Genomic DNA, 23,513 nt, shown 5'->3' with positions numbered 1-23,513 from the left:
CCTTTTCATCGTCCGCCATTACCAATATTATTTTCAAGTACCCCCAACTGGTCTGCAGAGTACCCCCAGGGGTACTAGTACCCCAGGTTGGGAACCACTGCAATAGAAAATAAAAAATCTGTGCTAGGAAGGGGCGAGAAATGGCGCCACCTAGTGTAGTACTCACATACAGTTCAAATCATCCGAACTTGAAAAAACAAACTTGTGACCATTAGTATCTATTATTTATACGGCGCAAAAAGGGATCCTCAGCGCCCAATTACAGATTACATAAATGATTAAGCAAACCAGTGACTTACAGCAGTATACAATAGAGGACAGGGCATATACCCACAGCTGCATCAGCAGAGGGCACTGACATACGGGGATTGGTACGAAATCCCGGTGGTCAAAATCCTAACGCCGGAATCCCGACAAGGGGGGGACGTGGATCCAAAGCAGAGAAATCTGGAAGAGAAAGAAAACATAAGATGTTGCAGTATTGGCAGAGACCTACTGTAGCTGTAGCGTGACTTTATTGATGCAAAACAGGTCAAATAAGTCTGAAATAAATGCCCGATTCGGGGACGGATGCAGTGTCGATGTTTCTGCAAATGAGCCATTTTTGGATACTGCGCAGAAGCAAAAAATCTGGGGTTCCCTTACTGCTCACACGTGGACCCAAGGGGTTTGTGATCTTTCGGCCCTGCAGGGTGGAGACTGGGAGGTGACCTAGAGATCAAGCCCCTACAGAAAACCAAGATACAGTAAGACAATTAAATTGCATCTGTTGCCCAGGATCTAGTTCCTGTATTGGATGGTGGATGTACTGCCCAGACAATCACTGTAGAATGCTGTGGACTATATCGTTAACCATTAGGGGTGGGGGACCAGGACAGTAACTATTTCCTGCACCCAGAAAGATGATGGTGAAGAAAATAACATGGGTCCACACACCCTGCACCCATTAATTATACTCATCGCTCCAACAGTCCACCACTGGCTGCACAGCTGAGAAAATCACTGAGAAAATGTCCGCTGGTCTGCAAAGCATGCGCAATAGAATTAGAATTGTCCCCATGAGCGTGGCTTGGGTGCCATGTTTCCGAAGACCTGAGCATGCACAGTAGCCTCTGGCACAATGCCCGATACTACTGCACCATCAGAGAAGGAGGGGCCCCATCGGAGCATGCACTTGGGGCACAGTCCTCTGGGCTCAGGCGTGATAGTTGTGGTACGTTAACTCACTCGCAGACCCTTCGAGTCAATGAATTATCTGTTGGGTTTTTCAAAATATGACATGGGCCAGTGCAGGTTCTCCTGATCAGCATTATACAGGCAGTAAGTAATACAGAGGCAGTTAGGGGTGGATTGAATGTTACACGCAACGCTGTGAAATTCGCATTGCTGCACGTGGATATAACGCCGTCAGCATGGCCGCCCATCCCCCATTTGCTCGCCGAGTTCCCCACGTGGCTGAGAATGGATGATTTGCATAAACATTTATTCGCAGCCTTGGGTGTGGGGGCCAAATTGTTCGATGGTCGCCGACCATCGAATGATTTGGAAGGGGCATGCAAAACTAAGACACTCTCTGGTGTCTTAGCTTTGTGTCTTCCCTGTACGGGAAGAGGACGGGTAGCTGACATCACAGCGCCATTTGCATGGGAACGTCCTCCGGGCCAGCGTCCCACCATTTACCACTCACCATTTAACTCCCACCTTACGGACAGTCCGGAACATTTTTACACTCTGTTTTCTCCTCCACCTTCAACTTTTGCCCATCAATGGGCGGACATCTGGTATTGGGCTTTCCAGAGAAAACAACGTCCAGGGGCTTAGTGGTTCCATCAACAACGAGCCTAATAGGAAAAATACACCAATTACTATCAAACAATACGGGAAGGTGGCAATACTTGTATGGCGGTGAGCTGCGAGCATGAATGAGGGACATGTGTCCAGGCAAGCAAGATGGTCAAACAGTATTTTTTTAAAATTACAAAAATTGTAGTACCACTTATGACCGACAGAGGGCAATAACCCTTTAATGAAAATCTTAGACAAAATGCAGACGCAAACATTGCTATTGCCGATACATGAACAAAACGTCGAAATGAGTTTTTCACCAATTTTTTATTTTCATTTTTGGGAACTTTTACCATTTACATGGACTCTGATTGGGAACGTTAAAGCAGTAGCAGCAGAGTGAGTTATTTGGCCTGAAGCATGACAAGCGAAGAGAGGGATGGGACGGGACGCAGTACATTAATTGGGGGTTCATGTGATTCGATATCGACACCATTTAAAAAAAATAACAAAAATCCTCATGTAGACCTTTTTTTGATGTGTCAACCTTTTTCAGCCTTGTGCATGTCGACCTTTTAGGGCGACCCTGACACTGCCTTGACAAACCCCTCCCATAGTCGACTTAAGTTTCAGAGCCATACTGTAGCTGCAGAGAGTAAACGTAATCTAGGAATGACATTATCAAGAGAAACGTCTCACTGGCTGGGGAAATGGGTGAAGCGGATTGGCCAATGAGTCAATGATGCAATGGCGAAACGCGTTGCAGTGCCGCGCTGCAGAATACTTCAAGTAACCATGACGCTCTTTCCGCCAATACACATTTATGTTGACAATTGTAACACTTAGGGGCTGGTTCGGATGCAATGGGCACGTTCTCTCCTTTTGCCGCAGTCATTTCGGGATGCGGAATACATCTCAATCAGTCCTGCAGCTCTGCATGCTAACGCCACAGGACGTGTGCACTGTGCGACTATTTTGGGACCCCCAGAAAGGTGGGCAAGTCTCCTGCTTGCCGGCCAGAGCCCCTGCACCCCCCTTCCCCGCTGAACGTATTATCAGCGTTTACCGCAAATTGCGGGTCCGCGGAGAGGGGACGGGGCTAAAATAATGCAAATCACATCATTTTAGCCCCGCCCCTACTCGCAGACCCGCAAATCGTGGTGTTTGCATGGATTGGGGGGCAGGGCTTTGAGTCAGCCGCCTTGTTCCCGCGGCTTCCCCAGGCAAATGTAAAAGTCAGCAAGTATGACTTGATGTAACAAGGGCCGCATAGGCCCGAGTGTAATTAAGAGCCTGTGAATTTGCAGAAGTTAAATAAAGTTGTAAACATCAAGATGTAGGCCGGAGGCAAATATTGAGTGGCAGTTAGATCTGCCCTATCGGGTAGCTGGGGGGCGTCAGCTTAGAGAGGGGTACTTATAGGAAAGCAAGCAGGAAGGACTTCCTCTTTGAGTCTGGATTTCTGCTGGGACAATCCTGTGTGACCAAGTGCAAGGACAAACGAAGCTAAGTACTTTCTACTTATTCGGGTCCAGCGGGTAGTTACTATACCTCAAAGATGTCAGGGCGTCCTAAGCGCAGCGCTCCCCCCCCCCCGTTGGCTGGCGGACGCCGCCCGTCCCCTGATCACTGTAGCAGGGCGTGGGGGTGGTAAAACTCCAGCCGCGGCCCAGTATATGGCGGCCACAGAGCGCCAGCGCGACTCTGTATGCCCTCTCTCCCCGGCGCTGCAGCGCGGAATTGTTCCCCTGTCAGCAGTCAGTCCCAGCAGCAGCGGCGCATCAGTCGCGGGGATCACGCGGTCCCCGGCGGCTGTGCGATACCATCGCCAGGTCGCGTATAGCGCGGCTGGTGATGTCAGCAGCACACCAACACGCGGGGCCGAGGCGCTGGTGGCCCCCGCAGCTCAGGACAGGTCGCCAGGTAACAGGGTGGGGGTGCACATAGCACAGGTACACCGCGAAGAGGAGCCAAGGGGGATGAGTACACCTCCTCCAGCTCCTGGTGCCCCAGTTTATGCGCTGCCTTATGGGGGCAGCGGGGGGGCATCAACCCCGCCCACAACTAGCGCCAGCCCCATGCAAGTGATTACAGGAGGCCCAGCAAGGCTTCCTGCAATACTCAGGGGGCCACCCTTAGTCACTCTGCAGGCCTCCCTGGCAGAGCCGGCCCTAGCCTAAATTACGCCCTAGGCAAGATTTTGACTGTTGCCCCCTAGCACCGCCACTAGTTCTGTCTCTGACCCTGCTCCCCTTTCCCAAGATCATCAACCCTCATCATAGCAGTCATCATTTTGGTGCTCCTACCCGCAATATTTTAAATAGAAACAGCGCACCCATTCGGTGCGGAGCCCAAACAGGGGTGTGTTCTTGCTGGGAAGGGGCAAGGCCATACAATAGTACCCCCAATTCAAATTATGCCACACAGTAGTGCAACTTTATTCACATTATATCATGCGATGGTGTCCCTTATTCACGTTACATCACACAGTAGTACCACTTTACCTTATGTACATTACTCCTCATATTATTCACATTATACCATTAGAAAAAAATCCTGAGAAAATATTGTATTTTAAGCACCTCCATGGCCACACTGCAACCCAGCATAAAGCAGGGTGTGCTGGGCAGAGGAGAAGAGCTGCAGCTGCTGCTGTCACTTAAGGGGACGGGGCCCGGGGCCCCCACTGGGCCCTTCCATCAGACTTTGGCCTGGGTAATTTGTACCCCCTACCCCTTTTTCTCGGCACCCCTGATAATACCACACAGTAATGCCCCTTACACATGACACACCTTATTAATGTCCTTATAACCATAATGCCCCTTACACATTATGCCAACCTTTATTAATGCCCTTCATACACATAATGACACACATAATGCCCCTTACACATATGTCACACATTATTAATGCCCTTATACACATGACACACATTATGCCCCTTACACATATGTCACACATTATTATTGCATTTATACATGACACACATAATGCCCCTTACACATATGCCACACACTATTGCACAACCAACCCACCCACAGACAGGACTCGCACAGCCGCTAACAGCCTCACTCACACACACAAAATAGGCATGCTGCATATCATTTTAATCAGCAGAAGCTGCTGATGCCCCTAGGCATTCAAAATGCCCTAGGCAATTGCCTAGTTGGCCTATGCCTAAGGCCGGCTCTGCTCCCTGGCACACACTTTAGAGCCGCTACTGCCAGGCAGTTTCGCCCCACAGACGGGAACTTTTACTGGGGGGCAGCCAGCGTTAACCCGCGGCGGCGGGGAAGGCACGGGGCCTACCACAGCTCAGTTCTACCAGGGGCAGCAAGCAGCATGGCACCAGGGCCCTGGGCAAACCCAGGCACCACAGGGGCTGTTCCCTCCCTCGGCCCCCTTGCAGCAAGGGCACCAAGGGTTAGGCCAGACATCATTCTACCCGGGGTTGCAGCAATTTCAGCAGCCCACGGCCAATCCACAACAGCAGGGGGTCTGGCCTTTTCCCACAGCGGTAGCGACCGGCCACCCGGGGTACCCACCAGCACAGCAACCCATGGCACACCAGCCTACCTGGGGCCAACATACCTCTTTCCCCTATTTCCAACAGCACAGTGGGACACCACAGGGGCCCTACGGGTATGCTTGGTCAGGTTTCCAACAACAGCCCGCGGCTAGCTGGGCATCAGGGTTGCAGCATCCCTATCAGAGCGGGTTTCAGCCACACCCATATGGGCAACAGCCAACCTTCACCCCCCCGCGTCCGCACTATACACCCACAGGGAGTGCAGAAAGGGGTAGGGCACCCAGGGGTGATGTGGGGTTTTCCACAGCGTCAGGCTCCATGGGTAATGCCTTGCCTTTGTCTCCTGAAACATCTACAGGTTCGGACGGGGCCATGAGCTCGACACAGAGTGCCACGCAAGGACTCCTGTAAGTTTCGGGGTCGGGTCAGAGGTCATCTACCCCGGCCGCCACAGTAGTCACGAGCGGCAGGGACCCCGGGGGCGTCTCCGGGGAAGAAGGGCAAGCTGGCGGGTCATCGAGGCCCAGGCCTTCAGAACAACCCGGGACACAAGAGGCAGAGGCAGAGCCTGAGGACGGGGCTGAATCCACGGAGGGTGAGAACACCGACAATTCGTTATGTGAATCCTCATCTTACCACTCCACAGCCAGTAGCGGGGACGAGGGGCAGTCAGGGCGCCCGCGCAAGCTGGCCAAGTTGGTTGCGCGAGCTGTAGCTAAGGGGGTCAGAGGCACAAAGCGCAAACAGAGGGACGCGCCCCCCCCCCCCGTTACAGACACGGCGGGGGACAAGGTTCACTGCTCCAACACGGCCATAGCCAGGGGGCTCCGCAGGGGAGTGAAAGAGAGGATTAAGAAGGGGAAGTTTGTTGACCTCTTCACTTTAACGGCCGATATGAAAAAGGAATTTGACAAGGCCAAGAAATCCTCAGCCAACATTCAAGAGCTTCCACAATTGGCTCAGGGGTTTCCTCATCTTCTCCTCGTGCTACCTTAGCACCAGGCCAGATGAGCACTTGAATGTTCTCCGTTACCTATTTTTGGTGAACGAAACATTCATCAGCTACAGGAACGGGGCCTGGCGGGACTATGACGAGAAGTTCCGCCGGGCTCACGAGGGGTCAGCAAGCATGCCCATGGGTTGCAAGCATGTGGAGATATGGCTAGAGGTCATAGGAAAAGGTCAGCCATCCACTGAGCAATCTGGCAGGAAGCCCTTTCTCGGGGGGAAACCCGGGGCGAAGACCCCGGGCAAAGGTAGATGTTTTGCCTTTAACGACGGCAAATGCGAGAGAGGCGCAAAGTGCCGCTACAGACACGAGTGCCGTTGGTGCGGGGCAGGTCACTCTGGAAAGGTCTGCAAGTCTGGAAGAGCCCAGGATCAGGGTGACGCAGGGCCTAGCAACAAGTAAGGCACACTCCCCCATAATCCTGGACGAGTTGGCTCGCCGCCTAGCCTCTTACCCCGACAGGGAGGCGGCACAGTTCTTATTTAGAGGTTTTAAGTTCGGTTTTCAGTTGCCCATACCTGAGTCAGTCCTAGTGAGGTCACATAAGAACCTCAAGTCGGCGAGGGACTTTCCGGGGGTCGTGAGACAGAAAGTGTATGCGGAGATAGAACTGGGAAGGATGGCAGGCCCTTTTGCAGCCGAACCCTTGCCCCGCATGTGCTTTTCCCCTTTAGGCGTAGTCCCTAAGAAGACGCCGGGGAAGTATAGGTTAATACAACACTTGTCTTACCCCCCCGGAGGGTCCATCAACGTTGCCATACCGGAATCACAGTATAGCGTGCATTACCAGCTCTTCGATGAGGTTCTAGAGATTGTGAAGGGCTTTGGTCAAGGGGCACTAATGGCGAAACTGGACATAGAGTCCGCTTTCCGGCTGCTCCCCTTGCACCCCACTTCATTCCGATTTATGGGTTTTAGGCTAGAAGGGGGCATATATATAGACCTGCCCATGGGGTGCTCGGTCTCCTGTTCCTACTTTGAGAGATTCAGCACCTTCCTGCATTGGTGCATACAGGAAGGCGCGAGCTGCAAAGGGGTGGCTCATTATTTGGATGACTTTCTCTTCGTGGGACCAGGAGATGATGACACATGCAAGCGCATTCTGGAACGGGCCAAAGACATATTGACAGCCATAGGTGCCCCCATAGCAGCTGACAAGACAGAGGGTCCCACCAGGGTGATATTGTATTTAGGTATCGAAATAGACTCTGATGGCGGATGTTGCAGGCTGCCGGAGGACAAGGTGGCGAAGTTACAGGCGCTTATTGAGGAGTGCCGGCGGAAGGGGAGGGTCCGGTTGCGGCTGATTCAGTCGCTGCTGGGATCTTTCAATTTCGCTTGCCGCATTATTCCGATGGGGAGGGTGTTTCTGCAGGAAGCTGGAGAGGGCCACAGCGGGGGTGAGAGACCCCCACCATACAGTTAGGCTAGGGCAAGAGATAAAGGGTGACCTAGCGGTCTGGTCCAGTTTCCTAGAGCATTTTAACAGGGAGCTGCTGTGGCCGGCGGAACCAGCCTCCAGCGTAGAGCTACAGCTCTACACGGACGCTGCGGGCTCCACAGGATTTGGGGCCTACTTACAAGGCGAATGGTGCTGCGCGCCATGGCCACAGTCGTGGATCGACCGTGGGTTCACGGTTAATCTGTTACTGCTGGAGCTTTTTCCCATAATTGTGGCGGTCGAGTTGTGGGCCGGCCAGTTGGCGGACAGGAACATAGTGTTCTGGTGCGACAACATGGGAGTTGTTCATGCGATTAACAACCAGAGGGCCACATCGCCGGAGGCATTGCGCCTACTAAGACACCTAGTGCTACATTGTCTGCAACACAATATACACTTTAGGGCCCGACACGTCCCGGGTGTCGACAACAGCATAGCGGACGCACTCTCGAGGTTCCAGTTCGAGAGATTTCACGAGCTGGCGCCAGAGGCTGCTATCACAGGGCTCAGCTGTCCCCCCTTTTGTATGGCAGGTCATAGAGTCGGCATGAAGTCACTGGCCCTGCTATCTTTGGCCCCGTCCACACGTAGAGCTTATGGGGCGGCTTGGAGGGATTGGTCAGCCTTTCAGGTCTCACCGGAGGCAGAGGGTAAGTCGGTTGAGGACCGGTTGCTAGCCTTCGTCTGGGAGCACTATAAAAACGGCAGGTCCAAGTCGGCTATGGCGGCGGCTTTGGCGGGGATAGCTTTCCATGCCAAGTTGCTAGGCGAACCAGATCCCACTAGGTCTTTTGTACTGACCAAAGCCCTAAAAGGGTGGGCTAGGGCACAGCCAGGGGTTCCAGACTCTCGGCGCCCGGTGGATGAGGGCATGCTGGGTGACCTTATGCAGTGTTTAAATACAGTAGGGGAGAATAGATACGAGGCGGCACTCTTCAGAGTGGCATTTTCCTTCGCATTTTTTGGAGCCTTTAGGGTAAGCGAGTTAGTGGCAGCTAACAAACACGCGCTTTCGGGGCTCCTTAAAGAAAATGTAGTTTTCCGTGAAGGGAAGATACTTTGCAAGATAGGGAGGTCTAAGACAGACCAAGCGGGTAAGGGCACCTGGATAACATTGAGGGCGCACTGCAATAAGGCAATATGTCCTGTATCTCTGGCTGAGGAGTATGTTTCGGGCGGACCGGGTACCGCGGCACAGTTCCTGGCACACAAAGAGGTGTGGCCACTTACCCGATTCCAGTTTGCGGCTGTGTTTCGGAGATGTGTCGCGGCCTTGGGTCTCCCCGAGAAAGAGTACGGAACGCATTCGTTCAGAATTGGGGCGGCAACTTGCGCAGCCGCAGCGGGGCTTCCACCGTCCTCAGTTCAAGCGGTGGGGAGGTGGAAGTCAGCCGCATATAAGAAATATATAAGGTTAGATAAGTTGTAGATAGCGCCTGTTGCGCTGACCCGAAAACATCCTGTTTACAATCGGTTTTGGAACTTTAGCGTTCCGGAATCGACGGTGTGAAGGGAATTTTTTTACTTTTTCCTCTGCAGGGGACTTAATCTCAATTGGCCTTCCCCCATCAGTCCACCAGAGGTTTTTTAAGATTTTTCCCCTTCACTCGGGTCCATAGTCAATGCATTCCAGTTGTGTCTTACAGTATAAAGTTATATGCTAACCTTAGGTTTTCTCTTTTTCAGCCCCTCCCCCTCCCTCACGGACTCTGGGCAGGGTTTGGTTAGTGGGGCACTCATATATATATTGGGCTGCTAGGCACTCATTGGCACTGGCTGGGCATCAGGGGTTTTCAGTGGGATGGCCTGTGGGACCTGCTAGTCTCCAAAGCCCGGAGATTAGGCATACCTGATGTATTGGTCATACACCTGGGGGGAAATGACTTGGTCAAGCGGACAGGCATTGCATTAACCATTCAAATTGAGAAGGACATGGCAAGGATACAGCGTTGGCCAGGTGTATTGCTGGTCTGGTCTGACATAGTGCCCCGTTTCGCATGGCGGGGGTGTCGGAGCATAGAGGCTGTTGAGAAGGCCAGAAAGAAAGTGAACCACGCCGTATCCAGATACATAGTGGCAAAGGGTGGTAAAGCAGTCAGGCATCCCACTATTGTGAAAACCAACCCCAAGTTGTATAGGCCGGACGGGGTGTTACCTATCGGACCCTGGTATGGCTATTTTTCTGCAGGACATTCTAGTTAGTCTAGTGTAGTTAGGGCGTAGGTAGTTGTTTTGGGGTGGCGGGCCTTGTGGCACAGGTTAACCCGGCGGGGTAAGGGTGCCAAGGCAGTGGCGGTTGAGCGCTCTCGACCAGCACTCAAGTGTGGTGTCAGGTGGTCTCCGTGGGGTATGGCCCGCCCCTCTGCCAAGAAGGTAGGCGAGTCCCGACTCAACGCGGTGGGGCGCTGGACACTTCCTGGAAGTGCCCGCGTCTGGCCCTAGGAGGGGCGTGGCATGCCGCTGCGGAGCGGGCTGTACACACAAGTTGTTGAGTGATGCCAGCGAGTGGGGCGACCTGGTCGCCGCCATGAGGGGCATCCGCGTTTTGTGAGGGTGCTGGTCTCAAGTGCTTCTTCTTGCCATCCCTAAACAATTTAGGGTCATACCATCTTTAAATAAATATCCTAGATGACCTTTAAACTTACGCAGTTGGTGTCCGTGTCTTATTTATTAGTTAAGGTGTCAGTGTGAGTTATTTCTAGGCCTAAGTGTTAGATATAGAGATAAGATAAAAGCAGCATAATTCTCTAGGCGCCTTAGATGTAACAAGGGCCGCATAGGCCCGAGTGTAATTAAGAGCCTGTGAATTTGCAGAAGTTAAATAAAGTTGTAAACATCAAGATGTAGGCCGGAGGCAAATATTGAGTGGCAGTTAGATCTGCCCTATCGGGTAGCTGGGGGGCGTCAGCTTAGAGAGGGGTACTTATAGGAAAGCAAGCAGGAAGGACTTCCTCTTTGAGTCTGGATTCCCACCCTCCCTACCCCTTTTAAAGTGCTAAATGGCTGTTTGAGCCTTCACCAAATTTGAATTTAGTGTGAATTTACAATCGGCCTAAGTGTTAGATATAGAGATAAGATAAAAGCAGCATAATTCTCTAGGCGCCTTAAGAAGTGCAAAGTTCGTCCGCGTGACTATCGGGACCGAATGCGACCTAGGCCCTTGGTGGCTGCAGCGCATGAGCAGAGAAGAAGCGGTAAACCTCAGCAGCAGCGTTTAGGGTAGATGACTCACGGGAAATCCGGATAGATCGGCATGCACTCCCGGAATCTGGATTTCTCCGCTTTTCCACACGAAGCTGAGCAGAGTCCCCACTCGCTCCACTCTGACCAGCTGCCTTTCACTGCCAACAAAACATTGTAGAGTTTTAGAATTTTGCAGATAAAATAATACACACATAAGGGACAGATGTAATAAGCCTTGGAGAAAGATAACACAGAGAGAGAGAGAGAGATCAAGGGCCAAATGTAATAGGGTGAGAGTTTCAGAAAGTGAGAGATTTTGGGAGAGTTTTCCCTTTTTTTTTTTTTAAAGCAGCAATCAATTACACTGCAAAACCAGGTTGCATTTGCCATGTAATTGATTGCTGCTTTAAAAAACATGAGAAAACTCTCCCAAAATCTCTCACTTTCTGAAACTCTCATCCTATTACATTTGGCCCCACGTATCACCCAATCAGATCCTATCTGACATGTTAACAGCTAGGTTTGAAAAACGATGGGAGCTGAATGGCTGGTACATTTTCTCTCTCCACTTGATCTCTCTTCAAAGTATCTGTCTCCAAGGCTTAAGGGTTTATTTACTAATACATAGAGAGCTATATAGTGGAGAGAGATATATAGTATCGGCCAATCAGCTCCCAACTGCCATCATACAGGCTGTGTTTGAAAAACAAATGATTGGTTGGTACTTTATCTCTCTCCCGTGGTTAGTATATGCACCCTGTGTTTGAAATGTTAACAGAAGCTGGTTGGTCGTTACTTTCTTGAATTGATCTGTCTTTAAGGCTGAAGGGTCTATTTCCCAATCCCTAAGCCCCCTACACACTAGCTGATGAGTGAATGATATATCGTACACACACTGAAGGATACGGTTAATGATATCGTCCAGTGATGTCACCCAGCCCATTCTGCTAGCATGCATCATTAACGATATAGGCAACATACAATAGTGCAGGCAGTAAACACGCTACACATTATGAATGACGTATCGTTACCAATAACTTATTTTTTAGAAACCTGCCCCCTAGTTTGATTCCTAGGGGATAAAAGCATAGGTGCCAAAACCGTGGGTGCTTTGGGGCCCGAGCACCCATGGAAAGTGATGATCACCCACGGGCCACTGCCGGAGCTCACCCACCGCTTGCCGCCAACCCTGTGCCGCTGAGTCTGAAAACGTAGTCAGCGGCGGGGTCCCTGCGGCAGATGGGCAGTCAGCGGCGGGGTCCCTGCTGCGGATGAGAACTAGTAGCGGTATTAATACCGCTTCTAGTTCTCATCCGCAGCAGGGACCCCGCCGCTGACTGCCCATCCGCTGCTGGGACCTGTTGCCTCACCAGCGCTGCAGGGACCCTAGGGATGGCCATCGACCATCGATGATTCGAAATCATCGATGGTTCATGGCCGATGTTGAATACTTTTGCCATCGATGGGGGAGAACCAGATGGTTTTCCTCCATTGATGGAACAGCAAAACGATGTTTTACTTTTTTTTTTTTTCAAAGTGTCGGGACACGTAGCATAGCTCCGCCCCCTGACACCCGCGAAGCCCCGCCCCCGTGCTTTGATTGGCCCACAGGCCAATCAATCAAACACAATGGATGACCATCGATATGTAAAAATATCGATGGTCATCCATTGCATAGTTTAGCACTATCGATGGCCTGTTGCACAATTGCCATCGATGGCAACCCCGATTCGGCGCTGCCCGGTTCCTCGCCTGCCTCTGTCCCAGACTGGGGGTGGGGCATTGCAGGGCCACACCCCTTCCCCGACAGACACGCCCCCTTGAGCACCCACCAGCAAAAACGTAAATCGGCGCCCCTGGATTGAAGCGTAACATTTCCCTCCCCCCATCCCCCCGCACCATTGAGATGTGCAAAATATGCTCCAACGTCCCTATTCGCTGATTAGGTTACCATACCTCGGGTGACAAAAATCCTAGTTGGCCGGGCAAAAACCCCCCAGGGTGCACCCAGTTTTGAACTAAAACACCGCCCATTTTCACAAAGCCCCACCCCTTTTGAGATTTGGGGCTTGGGAGTGCCCGTTGCTAGGGGTTTCCATTTCCATTGCTCGCAATTAGACAAGGACAATGGCCAACATGTCACAGGTCTTCCTCCATACTGGGGGGTGGGGCTTTCGCAAGACCTCTTTTCTCTGATCCGTCCCACTCCGCAGGTGACGCAACACTCCGAGATATAACGAGGTTGCGGTCGTTATTTAAGATGAAAGTCACTTACGGAAGCACTTGTCCATATCGTAGCACGCCCGGCTCTCTCTGTACTCTCCTGGGCACCACTCTCCTTCGTGTTTTGTCCCCTCACAAACGCGGATCCGTTTCTGGTTTCCTGGCTTTTTCTCGCATCTAATCTCTTCTTCTGTCAAACGAGAACACTGGGACCACTCCCCCCACTCCGTCCACTCTCCGTTGACTTTAAGAGGAAAAGGGCATTAATTCATCAGCATCTGCGTTAGGTTTAGCGATGCGTCGCTGCGCAACGAGTTTTACCGTCGCAGCGGATTGGAGAAGATCTGCTAATGCCACAGAAGGGGACTATGTAAAAACCGGACCCGGACTACACTCCGGACCGCCGGACAGGACATCAAAATCTGAAGTCCGGAGCTTGTAGGGTCCGGTCCGGGGGGTGTCCTGTCCGGGGGGTGTCTTGTCCGGGGGGGTCCCTGTTATAGCTATTACCAGGGACATGGGGGAGGGGAGATTACAGCCTCCCTGGGTGGTCCGGACCGTCCGGTTTTTGCTACATGCCCGGACCATGCAGGGAGGCTTTATTCTCCCCCTCCTCCTCTACCTGGTGACAGGTGTGACAGACAGCCCCCCCCCCCGGACAGGACACCCCCGGACAGGACACCCCCCGGACCGGAGGCTACAAGCCCCAAAATGCAGAGTTTGTTGTCCGGTCCGGTGGTCCGGGGGTTTTGTCCTGGTCCGGTTTTCACCTATACCCCCACAGAAGCTGTCTTTTGTTAACGGACGCCCAGGGGTGGCAGATCCGCCACTTGCGCCCGGAGACGTGGCATTAATGGCACCGTATTCATGACCCTACACAATCAGTTGGGCTGCACCACAGTGGTACTCGGTGGGGGGGGGGGGGCACTCACCCCCCCCCCCCACTCACTGCTGTAGAGCTAGCTTGACCTTGACAAAAAGTAGACACAAGCAAAAGCTCAACATGTCAATGGTCGACACATGAAAAGGGTGGACGTGAGTTTTCACACATTTTTTTGTAATGTTGGAGGCCTTTTATGCATTACGATCCGTTTGGACTACAATTGGGAATGGTGAAGCCTGCTAAGGGCTACGGAGAAGCATGGCGAGTGTACTCGTTACACTTATTGGGGTTCCATTTCTCGACAGGTGTTGACATAGACACACAAATAAAAAAAAACAGTGAAAAACTCATGGGTCAACATTTTCATGTGTCAACCTTTTTCCTGTGGGTTGTTACAGGAACCAAGGGTGAAATCAGACGCAGATCTAATATACCACCTTGCATAGCCGCTGTGGCATTCGCACAGGGTGGGAGGGGTGTAATGGAGGGGGCATTTCCTGGGTGTACCCACTAAAACAGTGGGTGCGTCCAGGAAAACGCTGAGTGGCCCCATGCGAACACAGGTGGGCACTTGCCTTCCGGGGGCAAGGGGCTGATGTGACAAGACGTCAGCGCCCACCCCCTTCTTGGACTTCGCAAATCTAGGTCAGGCGAACATCAAATGATTTTGGCCCTGTACTCCACCCTGGGAATAGATGTATATGCAAAAAAACCATTCCCAAAGCGGTTGGGGGGGGGGGGGGGGGGGCGGACATTCACGTGGGTGGCGTTACATGGCTTGCTCAGAACCACCCCCAAAGTATGAAGCCTGCTGTGTTAGTAGTGTGTGCAGGGTGTACCGCCTTTAGGAGTATGGTGCAATCACAGATAAGCTCTTACTGGGGCAGGGCTCCTTTGTATTGCAGATGATCTGTCTGTTCGGAGATCCGCCACAAGGTCTTCCTCCATACTGGGGGGTGGGGCTATCGCAAGACCTCTTTTCTCTGATCCGTCCCACTCCGCAGGTGACGGAACACTCCGATTCTTTCTGCCAGGGTCCCCATCCTCCGTCCACTGCAGAAACAAAACATCTTGGCTTGTCATGTTGTTTGGCTGGACGCTTGGAGAACTGGATCAGAGGGAGAGGTATCGAGCCTCGGTGAGGGATAAAGTGGAGAATTCACCCAAAGCACCCAATCAGCTTCTGTCATTAAGTCTTTGGGATGGCAGATAGAACCTCTGCACTTTACCTGCCTCTGAGGCTTGATACCTCTCCCCCACTCCAGTTAGCAAGCTGGCCAGATACACACAACACATGAGTACCACGCTTTGAGGTTGGCCAATGACCGCACCTTTCTCCGATTCCCACTGATTGCACGAGACCATTATTGGAGCCATCGATGGTTTGCACAGAGCCATGGGCACCACTGCTCTAGAGAATATAAGTGGCGGGCTAATGAGGAAAGGGGACTGGTCTTGGATGCTAGTCGTCGATGGCGGAGGACCAACATATCTCCGCCAACATTCATCCATCGTGGCAAACCAACAATGGCAGCTATCGAATGGTCATTGGCCATCCCAAGTTGTCCTTCAAATGGACGGGGCCTCACCTGGACAGAACGGTACTTCGCTGCAATCCCTGATATCTCGGTCACTTCCCTCACATGGTCTCCCCGGCGGGTTGGTGGAAGGCGGTGGGTTGTTGCACAGTCGAAGACGGGATTGAACCGGAAGGATCCCAGAACCTTTTACGGTGCAACTGGAGGAACATTTGCCCCAAGCCTCCCAGTTGCCCCAGGAACCATGAGCTGTAAGGAATAGGTAGAAAAGTCAATGGATCGGAATACAGGTATTTAGCAAAAATCCTTATAAATTTATGCGCTGAGTGCCAAACATGCGCCTTACTGTCACTTACTAGGGCAGACCACTCTAGTATTGCACGGTTCTGTCATTTGCTCGTCACCATCGCATCGGCCTCCGCAGAGCGGTGGAGGATTGTTGCACTTTCTGGTCCGAAGAGTTTGTCCGATCTCACAAGTGACGGAACAAGGAGACCATTGGGACCATTCTGACCAGCCGCCTTTGCCTATTGGGTAATAATAAAGATAACAATAGGCGAACGGGAATCGGGATAGATACCTGAAAGGAGTCATCTGCCTTCCGGTAGCTCTGCTAGGGTTCAAGTACTACCTACAAATGGCTAACGTCTGCAGATAAGGTGACACAATGTACCTTGGAGTGTTAGGGGCAGAGCCAATCCAAACAGTGCCGTAACTAGGGCTTTGCGGAGCGTGCCAGTGTACATGGCGTCGCAGCGTAGGGGGAGCTGTTTGCGGCACTTGTTAATTATCTGTTTTAATTACTTTCACTTATAGTTGTACTTGTACTTTCACTTGTAGCTTTCCTCCTCTTTTAACTTCTATGACAGACCTGAATTTTATATTCAGGAATCCCTACACTGTGATCCACTCAAGTGGCGCTCCATTACAAATGTGCATGTAACAGTGAGTACGGCTGTAACTGCTGTTTATCAATAAACCGACCACACAAACATAGAATTGACATCTCTGAATTAAGCCCATAGTTGGGTACCCCTGAGGGCGTAACACACAGCACTCAGAGTTCCAGCTAGGCTGTTGAAGGGCATGAAGGGATTTGTTTACCTGGATCAGCTAGAAGGAACATGTCAACATTTTGTGGTCGACCAAGACATTGCCAATCTCATATACCACACCCCTGTAAAATACTGACTGTGCCATCCAAGGTTGGTTTTTGAGGGCTCTGAAACACCTAACTTGTAGGGGGACCCCTACCTATAAAATTGGCAACATGATATGCTGGCAGTGTTATCACAATGTATAATGTGTAAATAATCCCAGCACCTCAAATATGTTAGAGACAGTAGTGTCCCCCGTTCATTTTATGCCACACAGAAACCCCAGTGGATATTATGTCACAGTGCCCCCTACCTGGTCATGTGGGAATAAATCAGAGCTGATGGGAAACAGTTGTTGCTCAAAGCAGCCAATCAAGTTTCAGTACAGTTTAGAAAATGAAAGTAGATTTCCCATTGGTTGCTATGGTCGACACCCCTTTCCCTGAAATCGTTCTCAACGGGCGGATTCAGTTATCCCTATTACTCACTCGGGCAGCAGTCTTGTAGAGAGCAGGATCGAACTTCCACGTCTTTTCCATCACAGTCCCCTTTCCCTATGCAGACTCTCCTCCGGTCTTGGATCCCTTCCATACAAGAGACCGAACAAGGTGACCACACACTCCACTCACTCCACTTGGCAGTCCTGCAAGAGGAAGAGCAATACTGAGCATGGCGCAATAACCAGAGCGACAGAAGGAAGTCCCATGCCACCCAAGTTCTGAGAGGGGGCGGGGGGGGGGGGGGGGGGGTAGTTTTTACAGTAAAAAGAGGAAAGACATAAGGTTTACGAGTACAAGATACAGGGGGAGATGTATCAAGACTTTTTGATTTTCTTCAAACACAGCTTGTAAAATAGTTATATTTTGATTGGTTGGGGCATCTCTCAACGAGACTGGATACACCACCCCTAGAGGGGAAGGGGAAGTAAAGACGAGAGATAGAGGGGGAGGAGTGAGATTGGCAAGAGAACACTGGAAGAGAGAGGTGGTGTAAGAGGGGGGAGAGAGACAAGGAGAATAAAGGGTGTAAGAGTGGGAGGAGAACAGAGATGCCAGAGAATGGGGAGAGACAACCAGGCAATGGCGTGATAGTGATAGTAATGCATAAACCACATCATTAGCAAACTCTGTTGGTTCCGGCCCGGGAAAGATTACACAAGAAAATTCCTAAATAAACAGGACAGTTTAGCGATCACATGTCATGCCTGGGGGCAAAGGGCATTCTTAAATCAAGAACCGGTCATACAACTAGACCAGGGGTGTCCAAACTTTTTGCAAAGAGGGCCAGATATGGTGACGTGAAAATGTGTGTGGGCGACCATTCAGCCTGACATTCTTTAAACCCTTAATCACATCAGAATGGTCCCCCACTCTGCCCCCACTCACTGTATGTCCCCCACTCTGCCCCCATTCACTGTATGTCCCCCAGCATGCCCCCACTCACTTTATGTCCCCCACCCTGACCCCATTCACTGTATATCCCCCACTCTGCCCCATTTAATGTATGCCCCCACTCTGCCCCATTCACTGTATGTCCCCCAGCATGCCCCCACTCACTGTATGTCCCCCAGCGTGCCCCTTCACTGTATGCCCCCACTCTGCCCCATTCACTATATGCCCCCCCCCCTCTGCCCCATTCACTGTATGTCCCCCAGCCTGCCCCCATTCACTGTATGTCCCCCAGCTTGCCCCCATTCACTGTATGTCCCCCAGCATGCCCCTCCTTCACTGTATGTCCCCCATCATGCCTCTCCTTCACGGTATGTCCCCCAGCCTGCCCCTATTCACTGTATGTCCCCCAGCCTGCTTCCATTCACTGTATGTCCCCACTCTGCCCCCATTCACTGTATGCCCCCACTCTGCCCCATTCACTGTATGCCCCCACTCTGCCCCATTCACTATATGCCCCCCCTCTGCCCCATTCACTGTATGTCCCCCAGGCTGCCCCCATTCACTGTATGTCCCCCAGCTTGCCCCCATTCAATGTATGTCCCCCAGCGTGCCCCTCCTTCACTGTATGTCCCCCATCATGCCTCACCTTCACTGTATGTCCCCCAGCCTGCCCCTATTCACTGTATGTCCCCCAGCCTGCTTCCATTCACTGTATGTCCCCTACTCTGCCCATTTCACTGTATATTCCCAGAAACTGCCCCTCCTTCGCTGTATGTCCCCCATTCACTGTATGTCCCCCAGCCTGCCCACCCTTCTCTGAATGTACCACATACTGCCTCCCTTCACTGTATATTCCCCTGCAGGAGACAGATGCTTGGGCTCCCGCCGCCGCCCTTCTCCGCTCCGCATATTACGGGAGCAAGCTTCCCCTTTGCTGCTCCCCCCTCCCCGCACACTGCTGTCACTGTGATTGCGGTGGAGGGTGATATATAATTGCAGCAGAAGTTGGACACATACTCATCTGAAAGACGGCAAACACGTCTCACAGTGGCAGCCGAAACCCCCTCACCAATGCAAGCCAGCAAGGTAAATGCGCGCTCGCCGGGGTTCCACCTGTAGAGTACTGTGCGTCCCACGTCAGCCTCCAGCCGCCCGCTTCTGGCTGGAGGCTGCGGGCCACTTGAAGTGACATCTCGGGCCGCAATTGGCCCCCGGGCCGGACTTTGGACATGCCTGAACTACACCATACTTGCCTACCTGACCCTCTCCATGAGGGAGAAAATGCTCTGTTCCTGGACTTCCCTGGTAATGTGTGATTGCCATCACCCGTGGGCAGCTAGGTAAAGGAGTTTCACCACAGGTGATGGCAATCCTACATTACCAGGGAAGTCCAGGAACAGAGCATTTTCTCCCTCAGGGAGAGGGTCAGGTAGGCAAGTATGAACTAGACGGAGCTATAGGGAGACCGGAACACACCAAAATACACGTTACATCTGATTTTATAGGCAAGTTTTCGGCATGAGCTGAGAATCCGTCCCCACAGATTTTTATTTCGCTGTGTGGTCTTTTCAGGAACTTTAATCCTGATCCAAAGACACGAACATCGTCCGGGGTGCAATCAAAAAGCAGTGACAAATGAAGCTATAATAAACCGTTGCTAATGGTTACTTACCGGCAGGCCTGGCACTCAGACTGGCCATTCAGCTTATAGCCATATTTAATATTTAGGCAGCAATCTGTGTCCGACACGCCATCTCCTAGGTAATCCCCACACTGTCCGGTCTCCTCGTTAACTTCAGCAAAACACAGGACATCCTCTATTGGACAGAAAGAATACGACCTCATTCACAGTCGCTCGATGCTGCAGTAGCTTTAGCACCCTTCCATAGGCGCTTTACACTAGAGCTAGTGTAGGCAGTGTCTAGGTTAACAGTCAATAGGTCAATCACTATTGGTCGACAGGAAATAGGTCAGCATGCAATAGGGCGACGTTGGCAAAAAAGGTCGACACAGGGAAAAAGTTGACATGGGTTTTTTTTTATGTTTTTTTATGAGGTGTGCTCAACTAAGGTTGTATGTACAGAATATTGACATATGTCAACACAGACACACAAAACCATGACAACTAGTGTTGACCTTTTCCCATGTTGACTTAGTGCATGTTGACCTATTTTTCATGTGTCAACCTCTTGCCTGTCGACCAATAGTGGTTGATCTATGAACTGTTAACCTAGACTGTCGACCTAATAATCCACACCCTATTAGCTCTTCCCCTGGTGTGCAAGCGTGTGTCTGAGCGTGCAAAGAGTGAGATGCGAGTGGTATAATAGATCAATGCATCGGTCGACAGTCAACATGTCGACTCGAAATGCTCAACATTAGGTACAAAATGTCGACGGGTGAAAGGTCAACAGTGGTTTAGGTTGACAGGTAAAAAAAAAAGGTCTCCATGGTCAACATCACAATAGTCGACGCAGACTTCCTAGGCCCTGCGAGTAGGTTCAGCTTACGCAGGCTGGAATCACAGGGAATTGCGACCGATGACCATCGGTACAAGGTTTTGTGTGTGTATGGGGAGGGCAATACACATCTTGCCTCCGGGCAACTGGGACGAACTTACGCCACTGTTTGTACTGCTACATCTGAGAGGAATCTTTTTAAATGACTTACTGTATATCCAAATGTAGATGAGCCCCAAAGCAGTTAGTAAGAGCTACTATACTTGGTAAAGTGCTGGGAAATGGTCCTGATGAACCAATGTAAATGTATCTCATTCCTTTTTCCCCCAAAAAATGTAACAGTATAATGTTAGCTAGGTGACATGAGGGAGATTGCTAGACTAATGAGGGAGAGAGGGAGATTGCTGCTATGTCTGGGAGTCTCCTACAGAATGCAGGAGGTGAAGCAACCATGATACAGAGACAGGCGATGTGTGCGGCTGTGCAATGTCAGCACATCTCATGGCACCATCACACACAATGACAACACACCCAGCTATGGCTGACGGGAGTGGAATGCTGACCTGCCCACATTCCAGATGGGCACAAGTACGGATAATTATATATATACACGATTGTGCCATGGCTTATGGGGCCACAGAGCGATGAGCGTCTTTTTACGGCGTGTGGATCGTTTTGTCTACAGTACTTTGGTCGACAGTCATGGGGAAGGTCGACAGGGTTCTAGGTCGACATGAGTCAAGGTCGAAATGTGTTTTGGTCGACATGAAACAAGGTCGACATGGGACAAGGTCGACTTGAGTTTAGGTCGACATGGTTTTTTTCACTGTTTTTTTACCCGAATGTCGACAAAGTCGACATGGACACAGTTGGAAGTGAACCGCAGCCCCTCGCTTTGCTCGCCATGCTTCGTGCACGGTGCCTCGCTGTGCACGGCACACTATTTTATTCTCCTACCACGCCCTAGTGGATGGTAGGGCATGAAATACCGCATGACGGCTCAAAAAACCAGTGACCTAACGACCTGTCGACCTAACCCATGTCGACCTAACGCATATGTCGACCTAAACCCATGTCGACCTTGTCCCATGTCGACCTAAACACCTGTCAACCTTGACCCATGTCGACCTAGAACCCTGTCGACCTTCCCCCCTATCGACCCAACGGTGTCGACCTAATGACTGTCGACCAAGTGTCGACAATACGACCGTATGGCCTTTTTACGCAGCGCAAATGCGCATACATGCTAGTGCCGCAACCATTGGGTGACCTACTGAGGTGCCCATATGCTGTGGCACTGACAGTAAGGTAGACAGTCATCAAGTCGACCCGTTATGTCGACACGGTCAAAAGGTAGACCTGACAGTGGTCGACACACATGCATGGTCGACACAAGCTTTTTTCCCCAGTTCTCCAAGTGAAATCTTGTATGTTTGGTAACATGCCGCCTCCACCAGTGGGAATGTATACCCCGCGGGCTCGCTTCGCTACCACCGTGCTCGCCGTGCCTCACGCCGGTTACTATTCCTAATCATAGCGCACCTGGACAGTACATGAAGTAAATGCTGGGAAATAAAGGGTAGACACAACCAAAAGGTCTTCATGGAAATGGTCGACGCATGGAAACAGTTTTTCGTGATTTTTTAAATTTTTTTTAACTTTTTCATGGTTTACCAACCACGTGGACAGAAGGCACCTGGCCAGAAGTGTGGCGAGTGAGGCGAGCCACGGGAGGGGATGCGGTACACTAATTGGGGGTCCACGTAATCAAATGTACAAACTGACACACAAAAAACCCATGAAAAGCCCATGTCGTCCATTTCACGCGTCAACTTTTGTCTGTATCACTCTTGTGCATGTTGACCATATAGTGTCGACCTATTGATCTATACCCCCACTGTTACCGCTGTGACCTGACACCAGGGCCGCCGACAGGGGGGTGCCCTGGGTACAGCTGTCCCGGGCCCGGGCATCTGGAGGAGCCCAGGCAGCTGCCGACAGCCCCCTGCACCTGCACACAGCCTCCCCCCACATCCGCACACAGCCTCCCCCCCGCGCCGGCACAGGCACCACAATACACAGTGCAGCCTGCAGAGCGCCAAGCCTAGAACACAGAGGGGCTCGGCGCTCTGCAGGCTGCACTGTGCAGTGTGCGCTCCGGTCCGTGGAGGCTGAAGGATCCGGAGGACGGTGCTGTGGGTGATGGTAAGTAATCGTAATGGGGACAGGGTAGGGGGAGGCAGGGTGGGGGCAGACGGGTGCAGGCTGGGGCAGGTGCGTGCGGGGGGGGGGGGGGGGGTGCGGCGAGATATGGCGCTTTGCTGCTGGAGGCCCTGACTGCAGGTCAGTCCCAGGCCCTGCCTGACGCAACCATGAGGAAGCATGCCCCGCGCAACACGGATGCATGCGCAGACTTCAAACGCGGGCCCAATTCAGAGTTAATTGCTAAAGTAAAATTTTTCTCCAAAGAGCAAAACCATGCTGTGTTGCAGATGGGGCAGATGTAACATGTGCAGAGAGAGTTCGATTTGGCTGGGGTGTGTTCAACTACAATCTACAGTAAATTGCAGTGTGAGAATAAAGCAGACGGTATTTACCCTGCACAGGAAAAAAATTGATTCCCCCAAATATAACTCTCAGAACATCTGCCCCATCTGCAGTGCAGTAAGGTTTTGCCCACTGGAGAAAGATACTGCATTTGCGATCAACTCCGAATCAGGCCCATTGGCCGCTCGTGTGCGACATTATCACTGCACCTGTTTGACTGCGATATCCAATATACAAATACATGCACTGCAGACCTACAGCCGGCTGCGGCAACGGAATATAATATAACATGAGGGTACTGACCTGCGGCAGCTCGTAGGGTGAGCAGCGCCCCAACAGCGCACAGTAACACCTGATAAAGGGGTGGCATTGTGTCTGATCCTCTCAGCAACCCGAGTGCTGGCTCTCAGATTTGTGCTTCAGTTCTT

General features: G+C 51.6%; 1 protein-coding gene across 2 annotated transcripts; it reads right to left on the bottom strand.

Annotated features, from left to right (window-relative positions):
- Nucleotides 1–208: 208 nt before the first annotated feature.
- On the bottom strand, nt 209–23,513 carry LOC146037230 (properdin-like). 2 transcript variants are annotated; one of them, XM_083161239.1, is made up of 10 exons: nt 23,389–23,513; nt 19,752–19,896; nt 17,177–17,331; nt 15,948–16,118; nt 15,643–15,840; nt 14,933–15,106; nt 13,223–13,414; nt 10,997–11,105; nt 1,688–1,841; nt 209–447 (listed from the first exon to the last, which is right to left on the bottom strand). In XM_083161239.1, the coding sequence occupies exons 1-9, from the start codon at nt 23,453–23,455 to the stop codon at nt 1,703–1,705; spliced, it is 1,350 nt and encodes a 449-aa protein (XP_083017365.1). In that variant the 5' UTR covers nt 23,456–23,513; the 3' UTR covers nt 209–447; nt 1,688–1,702. The 2 variants fall into 2 exon arrangements, with proteins under 2 accessions (XP_083017365.1, XP_083017366.1); XM_083161240.1 differs by lacking the exon at nt 209–447 and adding an exon at nt 1,005–1,022.

Source organism: Crinia signifera, chromosome 9 (assembly GCF_055691185.1).
Source record: "Crinia signifera chromosome 9, ASM5569118v1, whole genome shotgun sequence".
Lineage (NCBI taxonomy): Eukaryota > Metazoa > Chordata > Amphibia > Anura > Myobatrachidae > Crinia > Crinia signifera.
This window is presented reverse-complemented; position numbering and strand designations above follow the sequence as displayed.